The sequence below is a fragment of the Prionailurus bengalensis genome, chromosome E4, assembly GCF_016509475.1.
Source record: "Prionailurus bengalensis isolate Pbe53 chromosome E4, Fcat_Pben_1.1_paternal_pri, whole genome shotgun sequence".
Classification (NCBI taxonomy): domain Eukaryota; kingdom Metazoa; phylum Chordata; class Mammalia; order Carnivora; family Felidae; genus Prionailurus; species Prionailurus bengalensis.
In genome coordinates this window covers 67,166,308-67,180,370 of record NC_057360.1, presented here as the reverse complement: position 1 = coordinate 67,180,370, position 14,063 = coordinate 67,166,308, and the positions used below count along the sequence as shown (strand labels likewise).

Below are 14,063 nucleotides of genomic sequence, written 5' to 3'. Positions count from 1 at the left end.
GCCAATCGACATTCTTAGCCCCGCTCCCTACGCAGGAACGGCAGGGCAAGCTAGATAGAGAGCGCGCGATGTTGGAAATGGGAGGGCGCCGGCGCTTGCGCAGGAGAGAGGCCGCTCCCGGCCGCGTGCGGCGCGCACGTCGGCGCAAGCGCGGAGGCTGGGGCGGTTGGCCGGCGCGCCACTGCGCATGTGTATCAACTACACGGGTGGGTGCCGGGAGGGAGGCGTTCGAGTAACAGAGAGGGTGAGGTCGCTGAGCTGGCCGGCGCCTCGGGTCTTCTGGGGCCGCGAAGGTCAGGAGAAGCGTGACCGTCTCCACCCTTTCCAGCCTGAGCTGCGGGAGGAATAGCGGCGCGGGCCCACTCGGGAGCTTGGTCCCAGGAGCTGGCCGGCTGGCCGAGCCCTCCTTGGGGCGCACTGCGAGTCGTGCTTAGCTGCCCCTGGGCTCCTGGCCGAGCGTGCCCTCTCCCTTCTCACGCAGGTGCTTTCTGCTGAGGCAGGCTGCGGCTTCCGGGTCTCCCACCCAAAGCGCGGTCCCAGGGGTTCCCCGTGGAGCCTTGCGACTTCTGTCCCCGCCCTCCGTCTAGGCCACGGTGGCCCTTTAGACGTGATGGGAGTCAGGTTTCCAACCTGCCTCCTAGGACAGGAGAGGGGCTGATGCTGCCGAAGGAGACCGTGGAGAGGACGCAGACAGGAGTCGCCCGTTAGTGCGGGACTCTTTTAAGGTCTGGGTTTGGTTCAATTAGTATTTTGTCCAGAAAAAAAAAAAAAAAAAGGAAGCAGTGATAATAATAGAACTGATTTACACACTACTGAAGGGACCTGTAACCCAAGCGCTTATGTTTGGCTGTGAAATGGAACGATACATTTTTCACACTTTTCCCTCCCCAAACTGGAACAGCCGGAGACGTGCCGTCAATAGTAACATAATAGCGTGGGTTGTTGATGATGTAACGCTATGATTCTTCCCCAGGCGCCACACCTGTTCAGATGGAGCAGCGTGCTAGTCACCCTAACAGAAAAGGTGTGTGTCGGAGGCCCTGCTCCCCTTCCCTTAAACAGCAGACCTCCTAAATTACTCGGAAATTTGGGAAGTGATTCTAGTTGTATGTATGGTTTTGTTTTGTTTTTTTCCTTTTTCTCGGTTAATTGGAAAAGATTTGTATCTGTCCTGCACTTGCCCATCAAATGGAAACATTGCTGGGACGGTGCCCGGCTGGCTCAGTCGGTGGAGCATGTGACTCTCTGTCTCAGGGTCGTGAGTTCGAGCCCCATGTTCAGAGTTGAGCTTGCATAAAAAAATAAATGGGAACATTGCTGTGTTCCCAGTGCTGAGAACTGGGTCTGTTAGATGATAGATGCTCAGTGACTGTATGCTGAATGAATACATTATTCTTTGTTTCCCCTCTTAATACTTAGAACAGGACTTGAAGTGCAGGGATCCCAGGAGACATCGTGTTAACTAGAGTCAACAGATACTCTGTTGAAGTGGGAGGGTCCAACTAGTGGCCAGGGAAATGGCCCGGGGCCATCTGACTCCAGAGCCCATCCACTTGGCTGTGAGTGGAGTAGATGACTCTATCCGAGAGGCCTACCACGTCATAGCTTACGTGTAATGGACCAGCTCTTTTCACAGAGTATGTTGTGCGTTGGTGAAGAGCACGACTTTGAGCCCACAGGCCTGGATTTAACCCCAGCACTGCCACACGGCTAGTTGTGGGATGTTAAGCAAATTTCCTAACTTAGGTTTTCTCAAAGAAAATGTGGCTAATGCTACCTACTTCTTAGGGTCATTGTGAGAACGACACAATGTAGGTAAACACTTTTTACTATGATTTTCTATGTTCTGCTTCCTTTTACTGCTCCCCAACCTCATTCTCCGTTACTGTGTAGTCAGAAATCTGGTTCCTGTGGTATGGGTTGTAAGTACTCTCCAAACCTCACAGCCTGGTAGAAAATTTGTCCTCATATACCTAGGAAGGGCCTGAATTATTGGGAAGTGTATTTGCATGGAAGCTGAAGTTCTATTTTTCCAATGGTGAGAATAATCTTTTTTTTAACTTTTTTTTTTTAGTTTTTATTTATTTATTTTGAGAGAGAGAGGAGAGAGAATCCCAAGCAGGCTCTGCACTGTCAATGCAGAGCCCGATGTGGGGCTCAAACCCATGAACTGTGACATCAACACCTGAGCCAAAGTCAAGAGTCAGATGCTTAACCGACTGAGCCACCCAGGCACCCCTAAACTATTTTTTTTAATGTTTACTCATTTTTGAGAGCATGAGCAGGGGGCAGGCAGAGAGAGAGGAGGACAAAGGATCGGAAATGGGCACTGTGCTGACAAGCCCCACGCGGGGCTCTAACTCAGAACCATGAGCTCGTGACCTGAGCTGAAGTCAGATGTTTAACCTGACTGAGCCACCAGGTGCCCCGTGGTGAGAATAATTTTGAGACCTGAATTTCAGCTTCTGTCTCCTTACCGTTCTGCATGAGCCGTCAAAGGGCTGAGGAGACCAAGGGAAAAGGAAGTGGAGGGCCGTGCTCCTCAGGCAGCACATACACTGAAGCTGGAATGATACAGAGACTAGCATGGCCCCTGCATGAGATGACACACGAATTCATTGTTGCATATTTTTACTTCTCTTAAAAAAAAAAGGAGGAGAAGGAGGACCTTCAGTGGGGCTTGGAAAATCCACAAACCCAGCATCAAAAACAAAAACAAGCCCCGATTTCCCTCGCCAGGAGTAATCGGGAATAAAACAGATTTCAATTTCGATAGGCTCAGGGAGCTTCCAAATAGAAAGCCTCGGCCCGGCCCCCACATGTGTGACTACCTCTTCCCCTTAGCAGGCCGTTGCTCTGTCACAGTCAGAGTTCAGGACAAGAATATATCTTCCTTCATACGACCTACTTGCCACACCTCTGCCCCCAGGCCTGTTGTCCATGGAGAGGTCCCGTACCCTCATCCTTCGGATCCCAGCCGAGACAGGATCGCTTCTGGGGAACACGTTCCCCAGCTGCACAGACGAGGTTATAGGTTAGGCGCTCTTGTAGCACTTACGGGATGCGATAAGGTGCGTGCTCGATCACTTAGTGACTGTCTACACTGCAACACCGTCAGTTGCGTGAGGGTCGCGAGCACGTGTGTTTAGCGTGCTGTGGTGTCAGCGGTGGACGCTTCACAGGCACTCGGCTGTCTCGTAAGTATAAATGAGCAAGTGGGTGAACTTTTTCTGTCCTTTTTGACCTCAGTCTGGCAGTGAATCCTGGGCTCCTTTGGAGGGCCGGCCGCTCGCCTCCGCCTGTCGCTTCTCTGCTTTGCCATTTCCTTCTCATCTTCCAAACTGCCGAGGAGGGGCTCCCCAGCGTCCAGTTTTCCCTCTCAGTCTTTTACTTTGGAGAGCTAATTCAGTTTTGCAGCTTCTTTATCACCGCTTTGTAGCTTGCTTGGCAGTTTAACCTTTCACCTGAGCTCGGTGCCACCTCTGACTGTTTCTCTAGGCATTTCTGTCTGGACTGTGTGTCCACAGTGTGGGTTGTGTTAGTCGGATGGGACCCAACTCAGACTCCCTTGAGTAAAAAAGGAAATTCAGAGGCTCGTGCAGTTGGGAGGGGTGTCGAGATGGTCACAGAATAGGAAGAAGGCCTGTAAAAGCCAGAGCCTCAGGGACCGAACTGCGGAATTCTGTGCCTAGCGGGGTCCGTCCATCCACCTCCCTCCTGTACTCTTTTCTCCTGTCTTGCTTGTATCTGCTCCTTACGGCCTGCCAGCTGAATTCGGTAGCTCTCATCTGCCCCAGCTTTGCATTTTCCCAGCGTAGCAAATCACAAGAAAGCAAGCTTCTTTGACTACAGAATCCATGTGTCGACCCCAGAGAGTGAGCCTGGCCCAACTTGCCCATTGCACTTACCCCCGGGATCAATCACAGTTGCCGCGGAGGATGAGATACCGTGGTTGGCCTGGATTGGGTCACACCGTTTTCCGTTGGGGAACAGGGCCTGCTGTGGTCCCACCTGTGTGGCCTGGGGTCGGGGAAAGAATAGTTTCCCAGAGGAAGTGTTGCTCGCTAGACGAAGATAACGTGCGTCTGTGTAGGACCCATTACCTTCTCCCTACAAATCAATTTTTCCTTCTAACTTAACTGTTTTTGCCAAAGCTGATTTATTTATGTTCCCATGCAGAAACTTCTTTCACGTCCAGCCCATTTTAATACCTCTGCATTAATAAGATAGAGTTTTTATACAATTTTCTAATCCTGAAAGGCTCAATGGCATTGTCATACTCAAGAGAAAGCCTACAGTCTCCGATTCGCTATTGTGAAGGGTCTTCTGTGGCCCACCGTGTGCTCCTGCGCTCCTGCCCTCTTTTTTTCCCATTCGAAACACCTTTTCCACTCCCCGAAAGCATCCTGTGTTCAAGGTCCAATAAGCATCCTCTACCTGCCTGGAGTTGTCTCTGACTACAGTGCTCCTACTGAACTCTTGCACTTTTCCAGAAACATCCACTTCGACATTAATCACACACTTGGTATAGCCACGAGATGAAAGGCCTCATTTTCACCCAGACTGTCTGACGCATTGTTTACGTCCTTCGGTGGTTATGTCACCTTTCATCAGTGCCCCGGTTGTCTCCCAACGAGGTAGTAAGTACCCGAGAAACGGTGTGTTAGGTATCTCGTGATGCCCTGTCGCCTGGCACGCTAGTAAGCGTGCAGCACGGGGCCATGAGAACTTGTCAAATGGAAGCAAACTAGATTTTAGCTGAACCCATCCCTGCTTGCCTTCCCTTAGTCCACTGTGGTTTCTTTTTTGTTTGTCTCACCTAACTTTCTCCAGAGCTATTCAGGGCAGGGCCTCGGCACTTGTGTTCATAGACCAACTGCGGGGATCTAGCTAGAAAGGCCATCCCTTGTTGGAAATAGCTCTGATTAGTTCCCTCTGATTTTGTTTCAGCCAAAGAGGAAAGTAATGCTGTGCCTTTTTGTCGAGCCAAACCCTCCCCTAGCTTTATCAATCTTCAAGCAAGTTCCCCACTGGCCACGTTCCTGAACGTCCGGACAGCAAAGCTGCCCTCAGGTAAGGGTGCAGGCCAGGCTTCCCAAATGGGCTCAGTGCGGGAGGGGTTGCACAGAGGAAGGGGCCCGAGCCTTCTCCCCTGGATCTGGTGCCAGCTCTGCCTCAAGCCACTTCTAGGTTTTTCGCCGGTAGCTTGTCTACTGGTGTCATTTTCTTCCAGATTCTACAAGTTGTGTGGTTTCCTTGCATACGGGCACCTTTACTAGGGCTAGGGAGGACCGAGAGGAAAATGTTATTGCTTGCTAGGAATGTTAGTTCAAAAGGGGCCAGGGAAGGAAATGGTAGTTATTAGCTCAGTTTCTTTCTCTCTCTCTTTTTTTTTTTTTAATGTTTATTTAATTTTGAGAGACAGTGAGAGAGAGAGCACATACACAAGAAGGGGAGGGGCTGAGAGAGAGGGAGACACAGAATCTGATGCAGGATCCAGGCTGTCAGCACATAGCCTGACAAGGGGCTCGAACCCACAAACCATGAGATCATGACCTGAGCCAAAGTCAGACACTCAACCGACTGAGCCACCCAGGCGCCCCTGTTTCTTGAATTTCAGTTATATTCATCCTCCCATGGGGGAGATTGGCGGGTACTTAGGGTGCCCGTGGGGAGCCTACCCGGGCACTAGACAGTCATGACGCCAATTTTTGAGGACCTCAGAGTTTAGCAAAGAAGTCAAGACCAATAAATACATGAACAATAGGTAAATAACCACCAAGGTTACCTAGGAGCTGACTGCATGTAACATAGTTGAAAACATTAGAAAAAACTGGGCCAATGCAGCAAGGCTGGTGGAAATGCTACCACAGGAGGACCGCGGGTCACTGCTGATGAGATGCTGTGTCAGGCAAGAGAAGGAAGCTGAAAGGGGAGTCAGGCCTCACTCTCAGGTCATTTCATTCACCCATCAAATATTTTTTCAATACTTATGCACCAGGTGCTGGGGATACAATAGTGAGCAAATCAGGACAAAAACCCCTGCCTTCCCGGAGCTTACATTCTAGAGGGGAACTTAGCAATTAAATAAGTAATTACCAAATATGCTGTATGATCCTAAATATTGTGGGAAAAATAAGGCAAGGGGGAAGGTTAACAAAGTCCTGTGATTGTCTGCAAATTAAAATAGGGTAGCTAGGGGCGCCTGGGTGGCGCAGTCGGTTAAGCGTCCGACTTCAGCCAGGTCACGATCTCGCGGTCCTGGAGTTCGAGCCCCACGTCAGGCTCTGGGCTGATGGCTCGGAGCCTGGAGCCTGTTTCCGATTCTGTGTCTCCCTCTCTCTCTGCCCCTCCCCCGTTCATGCTCTGTCTCTCTCTGTCCCAAAAATAAAAAATAAAAACGTTGAAAAAAAAAAATTAAAAAAAAATAAAATAGGGTAGCCAGGTAGCCACCCCCCTCCCCCCCCCCCGCCCCAAGAAGGTGACAGCCAAGCAAAGGTGTGTGTGGGTCGAGTTGTGCCTGGAAAGATTAGACGGTCATCCTGCTAGAGCCCTTCCTGCCTCGTACAACTACAGGATCTCTTCTGTGCCCCTTGCACCTCTGTTGCTCTCCCTTCAGGAGTCGACCCCAAGCCCAAGGAATGCCTGGGACTTCTGGAACGTATGTATGCCAATCTCCAGCTTCAGACCCAGCTCGCTCAACAACAGATGGCTATTTTGGAAAATTTACAAGCATCTATGACACATCTGGCTCCTGGGAGGGGAAGCAAGAACTCTGCCCTCCCGGCCTTACCCCGTAATCTGTTGCAAAATCGCCTGCCCCCCATCCAGTAAATGACTTGTGGAACAAAGTTCTTGTGCATGTTTTTTTCCTTTATCCCCAGCAAACTCCTGGTGGAACCTGGGCATATGCATCCCGTCCACGGTGGGTTAGTTCACATGTTCACAATAAGGGCTCACCGGGTACAAAGTGCTGGACAAAGCACTTGGGGATACATCTCACAGAAGAGTCAGTCTCGGGGGATTTACTGTCCAACAAGGCAACGAAGACAGGTAATCCATTGCAAAATGTAGTGGGACCGAAACGGGGACTGGAAGTGGGGAGAGGCCGCGAGGAGGATGCCGCTGGGTCATCCTTGGACTCTGGCTGCAGGAGGTGAGCTTATGATGGCCTGCGATGGAGGGGCGGGGTGGGTGCCATAGATAGATGAAGTAAGCTGGTTTCATGTCACTTGGGAGGCTTGGACAAAGACCTAGGCGTGGTAGAATAAGTCATTAGAAATTGAGAGAAGAGGGGCGCCTGGGTGGCTCATTCTGTTGAGCGTCCGACTTCAGCTCAGGTCATGATCTCACAGTCTGTGAGTTCGAGCCCTGCGTCGGGCTCTGTGCTGATAGCTCAGAGCCTGGAGCCTGCTTCAGATTCTGTGTCTCCCTCTCTCTCTGCCCCTCCCGTGCTCATGCTCTGTCTCTCTCTGTCTCAAAAATAAATAAAATTATTAAAAAAAAAAAAAAAAAGAAAGAGAAGAGACTCCCCCCTCCCCAAATAGGATGTGAGGTTGAATATAGAGCAGCTGAGAACTCACAAGACAGTTTTCCCTGGGCAGTTGTACAAATGTCAGCCATTGGAAGCCCTGATTTTATTTGAGGCACTAGAGAGCCATTGGAAGCTTTCAAATAGGAGCAGGGCACGCAGAAGTTCACTTACCCAAAGGAAATGAAAACAAGATTTTGAAGAGATATCTACACTCCCATGTTGACTGCAGCATATTCACTGTAGCTAGTGCAGGGAAACAACCTAAGAGCTCCTCAAATGACAAATGGATAAAAAAGCTATGGTACATATACACAGTGGAGTTTAGCCACGAGGAGGAAGGATATCCGGCCACTTGCAAAGACATGGATGGACTTTGAGCACATTATGCCAAGTGAGGTAAGTCAGAGAAAGACAAGTACTATATAATATCACAACGCAGAACCTAAAAAAAACAAAACAAGACAGTAAGATAGTGGTTACCAGTGGACGGGGAGTTGGGGGCAAACGAGTGTTAAATAGGCCACAGTTATCTAATCACAGTGTAACGAATATAGACAATAATATCACACTATAAGTTTGTAATGTGACATAGTTACAAAGACACTCATAATGCAGTATATAAATGTACCAAAGTAACACTGTTCGCCTTAAATTTAGACAACATTATTTGTCTAATATATTCAATAAATTTGTTTTTAGGTCCTGCTCGATGGAAGATATTCCAGGTCCATGGATAGGAAGACTCAATATTGGTAAGATGTCACCAACCTGATCTAGAGGTTAAACGTAATGTCAGTCAAAATCCCAGCAAATTATTTTGTTGATATTGACAGACTGATTCTAAAGTTTCCATGGAGAGGCAAAAGACCCAGAATAATCAACACGATATTGAAGAAGAACGGAGTTGGAGGACTGATGCTCCCTGACTTCAAGACTTACTAATGTAAAGCTACACTAGTCAAGACAGTGTGGTATGGGTGAAAGGCTAGACAAATAGACCGACAGAACAGAATGGAGAGCCCAGAAATAGACCCATATAAACATAGGCAACTCCTCTTTGACAAAGGAGTAAAGGCAATCCAATGGAGAAAGGATAGTCTTTCCTTTTTTTAAAAAAAATTCTTTTTTAATGTTTATTTATTTTTGACAGAGAGAGGGAAACAGAGCACGAGCGGGGGAGGGGCAGAGAGAGAGGGAGACACAGAATCCGAAGCAGGCTCCAGGCTCCAGGCTCCAAGCTGTTGGCACAGAGCCTGACGTGGGGCTCAAACTCATGAGCCATGAGATCATGACCTGGGCCGAAGTCAACTGACTGAGCCACCCAGGCGCCCCGAGGATAGTCTTTTCAACAGTGTTGGGACAACTGGACATTCACAAGCAAAAATGTGAACCTAGGCTCCCTTCTTTCTCGCCCCCTGTCCAATCCTTCAGTAAACCCTATCAGTTCTAGCTTCCAAACCGATCCAGAGCCCGATTGCTTCTGCCTTCTCCTCTGGGACCACTACCACCGGCTCTTGCCTGGATTGTTGTGGTGGCCTCTCAACTGGCTGCCTGCTTCCACTTATCCCTACAGCTCATGCCTCCAGGCAGCCAGAAGGATCCTTTAAAATAAGAAATCAGATCATATTGCTTCTCTGTTTTTAACTCCTCAGCTTTTCCCCATTATCCTCACAACAAAGCCACACTCCTTCCCAGGGCCTGGATCCCGCCCTTCCCGGCCCCGCCCCCTTGCTCACCACCCTACCCACCCTGCCCTCCATGCTGTTCCACCTCAGAGGAATGCGAGTCTCCTGAGGCGTACCCCAGCCAGCCAGTCTCATGCCCACCCCACCCCCTTCCGTCACTCTGTCCTCTCTCTCAGCCTTGTTTACATCAAACCTCTCACGGCGTTCCATATAGCTATGTGTGTGTGTTTATTGAGACGCCCCCACTAGAAAAGCATCTCCTTGAGGGCAAGGTCGGTGTCTATTTATTCACTGCCAGTGTCCTCAGGGTCAAAGCAGGGCCTGCTTGACCTTGCAATGTGCGGCTCAATCAACAACTATGAAATGAGGGGCTGAGTGGCTATGACTTTGCTTAGCAACAGTAAGAGCCCCAGATTTCACGGCCCCCCTGTGAGTCAGGGGCTCAGTATGCTGGCCGGGGCTGCAGGAGGGAGACCCAGAGCACGCAGCCCTCGTCCTCAATGTGTCCTAGATGGGGCCAAGTTCTCCTGTGCCCCCGGCCCCATCCAGCCCCTCTCTGGCCACGAGCCCTTGTCGGGACTGCAGCGCCCACCTCCCCACGTTCGCCAGGCTGCCCCCTGCCCTGGGTCAGGCGTCTCACCAGGCCCGGGGCAGAAACCTGCTTTATCACTGTTCTTTCCTGGGTCATATGCGAAGAATATTTCTACTCAGTTGCTCCCTATCCAGAGAAGAGAGGTGTTCATCCAACAGCCTCACGTTTGGGGAAGACAGGCCGGGAGGATAGGGCCGGCCCAGGAGGGGGGAGCGAGGGTACGGTCCCCAGAACGGCTCCTGGCAGAGGGAAGCGGTGGGACCCGAGCCAGCTTTCCTGGCTGGTCCAGGGTGGAGTGCGGTTCTGGTTGGTTCCGTGGCGCTGGTGGAGTCCTTGGGCCAACTGAGGAAGAGCAACTGGGGTGGGGATGATGTTCTGCCCCCTGCCCCCTTTCGCTGCGGTCACATCCCCGTGAGCCGCCGCCCCGAGTGAGCCCCCTGCACCCCACGTTCCTTCTGGCTTTTCTCTTAAGAGGCCCCACCCAGGCACGTGAGAGTTCACAGAACAGCCCTTTTATGTTCACCCTGTCCTTTGTAACGCGACTGAGGGCCGGTTTCCCCCTGTAAACAAATCTCCCCTAGGCCGCTAGCCCAAGGAAAAGAAATGGCCCGAACGGTTTATTTACGTTTCCTTAGTAACAGCGGTAAGGACACGACTCCCGCTGCTGCAGACATACTGGGTGTCACGTGCTTTGTGGACGCCAGTCCTCACAATAACCCCGGTGAGGTGAGTCCTCTCCCTGTAACAGGGGAGGACGCGGAGGTTCGAGGCTTGGTAAGCAGCTCGGACAGAGCCCTTACCTTCTGCATTTTGTTGTCTTCCAGAACTTTCACTGATGGGGGATTGACCTACAGACCTGCAACAGCACAGGCAAGGATTAAACTTCAGAATCAGGGCTGCCGTGAGGCCTTAGCAGCTGGGACAGCATCTCCTCTGACTTGGCGGAGAACAGAGTGCCGTTCTGTCCCATGCGGTGGCGGTGGAGTGTGGAAGACAGTCCCCAGAGCCCGGCACAGCCCCTGGCACACAGCAGGAACGCGGAGAGAGTTTCGTGAATGAAAAAAAATTGAGATCGTTGCCTCTTGACAAACTTCTAAGTACTGTCGCTTTAATTTTTTTTATATTTTTAATGCTTATGTATTTATTTTGATAGAGAGCGCACATGTGCATGAGCAGGGGGAGGGGCACAGAGAGAGAGGGAGAGTGAGAAGCCCAAGCAGGCTCCACGCTGTCAGCGCAGAGCCCCACGTGGGGCACGAACTCACAAACTGTGAGATCACGACCTGAGCCAAAATCCAGAGTCGGTCACTTAACTGACTGAGCCACCCTGGTGTCCCTAAAAAATCTGTCTTAAGTACACATTTGGTAAAGTTTACTTATTTTGAGAGAGAGAGAGAGAGCGTGCACACGTGAGAGCAGGGCAGGGGCAGAGAGAGAGGAGAGGGCGAATCCCACGCAGGCTCTGTGCTGATAGGGCAGAGCCAGACTCCGGGCTCAAACCCACTAACTATGAGGTCATGACCTGAGCCACAATCAAGAGCGGGAGACTGAGCCACCAGGAGCCCCTGATTTTTATTTTACAAACGAAGTAAGCTTAAACACGAGTGATCTGACCACCTTTCGCGTGGACACCAACGCAGCAAAGTCCCGGGAGGAGAAAGCCCTGACTGTGAGCAGTGTTCTGCACGGTGCCCACGGCGCCTGTGGTTTCAGGAGAGACTGAGGCCTGGGGCTTGCGCAGCCCCAGAACAAGGGCATCGAGGGGCCCTCTAGCACAGCCCCTTTTCTCTTCGCACCAGAATGCTGGCCAGAAAGGGATCCTCCTCCACCCAAGCTGTGAAATCAGGCCAAATCTCAGAGAGAGCACTGCTTCCTCCGGGAAGCCCTCCCTGACCACCGCCACCACGGGTGAGCCCAGGCTCTGTCCCCATCACAGCCCTCTGCAGCCTGACCACCTATGCATATACATCCTCCTGAAGGCAGGGGCTGTCTTGTTCCGCTGGCTGTCTGGCCCAAGCACAGTGCCCGGTACGCAGCAGGTGCTCGGTATGTGTGCTGAATGAAGGAAGGCTCTGCCTTTCCCCAAATCTCCTCGGTTCGAGAGCTGTTGTGTCGCTGGGGCTGCTGGTCTCATGGCCCTTCCCCAGTGTGCTTGTCCCAGGGCCCTGGCCCCTCCAGCTATGACAGGAGAATGCATGGAGACTATCTGCCCCTCTGCCTGTTCCTGTCCTCAGAGGCACCACGTGCCCCACAGTGTGCGAGACACGGTCATTTCTTCTCTCTGCTCAGCCACTCAGAACCCTAACAATCATCACATCTGTTGACGGCTGAGAAGCTCCCAGCACTCTCTACATTCACTGTGCAGAATCCTTAAAACAGTTCATAGAGGTGAGGAAACGAACTCAAAGAGGGCTCAGTAACTTGCCCGAGGTCCCTCCCTGAAGATGTAGTGAATGAACGAATGAACGAACGAACGAACGAGAGTCTTAAAGACTCTGGCGCTTTGTCACTTCTCTCCTTTGTTCCCATAACCCTGGGGATAGCTCAGTGGAACTAAAGGAACCAGGTGGCTCTTTTGGGGATTCCTGAGGCAAGAGAGCAGGGAGTCGGGAGGAGGTGACCCAGGGCCGAGCAGCTTCCAGCAACCCTGAGTTACTCAGTAACCCGAACCCCAGTCCCCACGGACAGCCTGACCACGCTGGGCCAGTGCAGGCGGCAGACTGCAGTTCCCCCGTGGCCACCCTTCAGGCGGCCTGCTGATCCCAGCTGGAGACTGGACAAGGAAGGTCAGGGACTGGGCAGACCCCAAGCCAGCAGGATGGGAGCTGGTAACAGAGTCAGGAGCCTCTTGGGGGAGTCTGGGGTGGAGGGAGGAGGAAGAAAGCCCCCCATTCCATCAGAGTCAGGGCCAGAGGAGGAAGAGGGAACAGACAAGGGTCCTGACATCACTTGGAGTTCCAGAAGAAAACCATGGATGGAGCCTCTTCATTCTAGGTGGTGGGCCAGAGGAGCCCTCACAGGTGGAGGCCCGCCAGGAGAGCCCTTGGGGGAGGGGGTGGGCTGGGGGGGGGGGAAACCTTCAGAAGGGGAGGACTGTCAGGGTCATGCCCTCTGCCGGACGAGGGGTGACATGAGCTGGTACCACGAAGTTGTTGAAATAGAACGATCTTTCCATGCAGGTTGGTAAATAGATGTTGCCCAAATACCTACCCTCCACAAACTGGCCCAGGTATTCTGGCCTTTCCAGGGGCCCCCTCTCGACTTCTCGACATCCAGTAGATAAAGGGTTAACCCTGCCTGGCCCAGGGGCCTCCAGGACCCAACTGTGTTACACATTTTGATGAGAATCTCAGGTCACGGCCCCAGGACCTGGCCCAGAGTTGGTACTAAACAGTTGTTGAATGAACGAATGAACAACAGAGGAGCGAGAAATCAGAGATCCAGAGGCATTCAGAGACTAAGAGAGACAACAGGTGAGACAGAGGTCAAAGAGGCTGGAATCAGCAAGGAGGCTCCCAGAAGACGCTCTCTCTCTGGTTCTGCAGCTTGTGAAGGCTCTTCCCCTGGCAGAGCCTGTCCAGACCCTGCCTGGACAGCCCAGAGCAGCGCCCCCCCCCCTCCCAGACAGGGCCCAGGAAGCAAGCTGTGTCCTGGGGCAGAAGGCTGGGCCTAGAAGGATACCCCAGATGAATTGTCCAAGAATCATTATCCAAAGGCTGCTGACCAGACATCTCCCACCCCCGCCCCCTGCCCCTGCAGAAGGAGCTAAAAAACAGCCTTCTTGCTGACCAAGTAGTGACAGAGAGCCTCTGGGCCAGGGGCCAGGGGCCACTGAGGGCCAGAGAGCCTGCTTGGTCGGCTGGGAGCAGTGCTATCGAGGTGACCCCTGCCCTCCTGGGCCCGCTTGGCTGGGCGCTTACTTAGGTCAGGAAGCTGGACACCTAGAATCCAGCTGTCCCGCAGGATTCGCACTGGGCTGGAGGCTCAAACCGACTGCGGGAGGGGAGGAGGAGGGGAGGGGCTGCAGAAAGGGCAGCCGGGGAAGCAAGGAGGAGGGTCAGGGATTCCACCATCACCCCCCACCCCCTGCCCCTTCGTGAGACTCGACAAGCGCCATTCCTAGGAGGAGCTCACTTCGAATCTGCTCTGGGGGAGAGGCTGGCCCCTCTGAGCCTAGACCACATCTTCTGGGAACAGCAGGGGTCCGGGACTCCTTTGCTAACACGGACAAGCCCCTCCCACACAGTAGCCC

The 14,063-nt window shown here is 52.2% G+C and overlaps 1 protein-coding gene, 1 long non-coding RNA gene and 1 pseudogene across 5 annotated transcripts; all 3 read left to right on the top strand.

Annotated features, from left to right (window-relative positions):
• The first annotated feature begins 150 nt into the window (after positions 1–150).
• Positions 151–6,849, top strand: TSACC (TSSK6 activating cochaperone). Of its 3 annotated transcripts, none has more exons than XM_043568822.1 (4): positions 151–206; positions 974–1,024; positions 4,951–5,073; positions 6,577–6,849. In XM_043568822.1, exons 1-4 carry the CDS (start codon positions 188–190, stop codon positions 6,798–6,800), a joined length of 417 nt encoding a protein of 138 aa, XP_043424757.1. In that variant the 5' UTR covers positions 151–187; the 3' UTR covers positions 6,801–6,849. The 3 variants fall into 3 exon arrangements, with proteins under 3 accessions (XP_043424757.1, XP_043424756.1, XP_043424755.1); XM_043568821.1 differs by having other exon boundaries at positions 187–293; positions 6,620–6,849; XM_043568820.1 differs by having other exon boundaries at positions 187–293.
• LOC122476685 lies at positions 2,536–2,633 on the top strand (annotated as a pseudogene).
• A 1,136-nt stretch (positions 6,850–7,985) lies between the features above and the next one.
• LOC122476296 lies at positions 7,986–10,941 on the top strand. 2 transcript variants are annotated; one of them, XR_006295446.1, is made up of 2 exons: positions 7,986–8,286; positions 10,636–10,941. It is a non-coding gene; the product is annotated as an uncharacterized LOC122476296 (long non-coding RNA). The 2 variants fall into 2 exon arrangements; XR_006295445.1 differs by lacking the exon at positions 7,986–8,286 and adding an exon at positions 10,301–10,537.
• Positions 10,942–14,063: the final 3,122 nt, after the last annotated feature.

Bases quoted from the DNA above. Each gene is read 5' to 3' on its own strand.
- TSACC (XM_043568820.1), top strand. From the start codon at position 188: ATGTGTATCAACTACACGGGTGGGTGCCGGGAGGGAGGCGTTCGAGTA. The intron at 294-973 runs GTCAGGAGAAGC...ATTCTTCCCCAG, and splicing joins GGTCTTCTGGGGCCGCGAAG to GCGCCACACCTGTTCAGATG. The intron at 1,025-4,950 runs GTGTGTGTCGGA...ATTTTGTTTCAG, and splicing joins TAGTCACCCTAACAGAAAAG to CCAAAGAGGAAAGTAATGCT.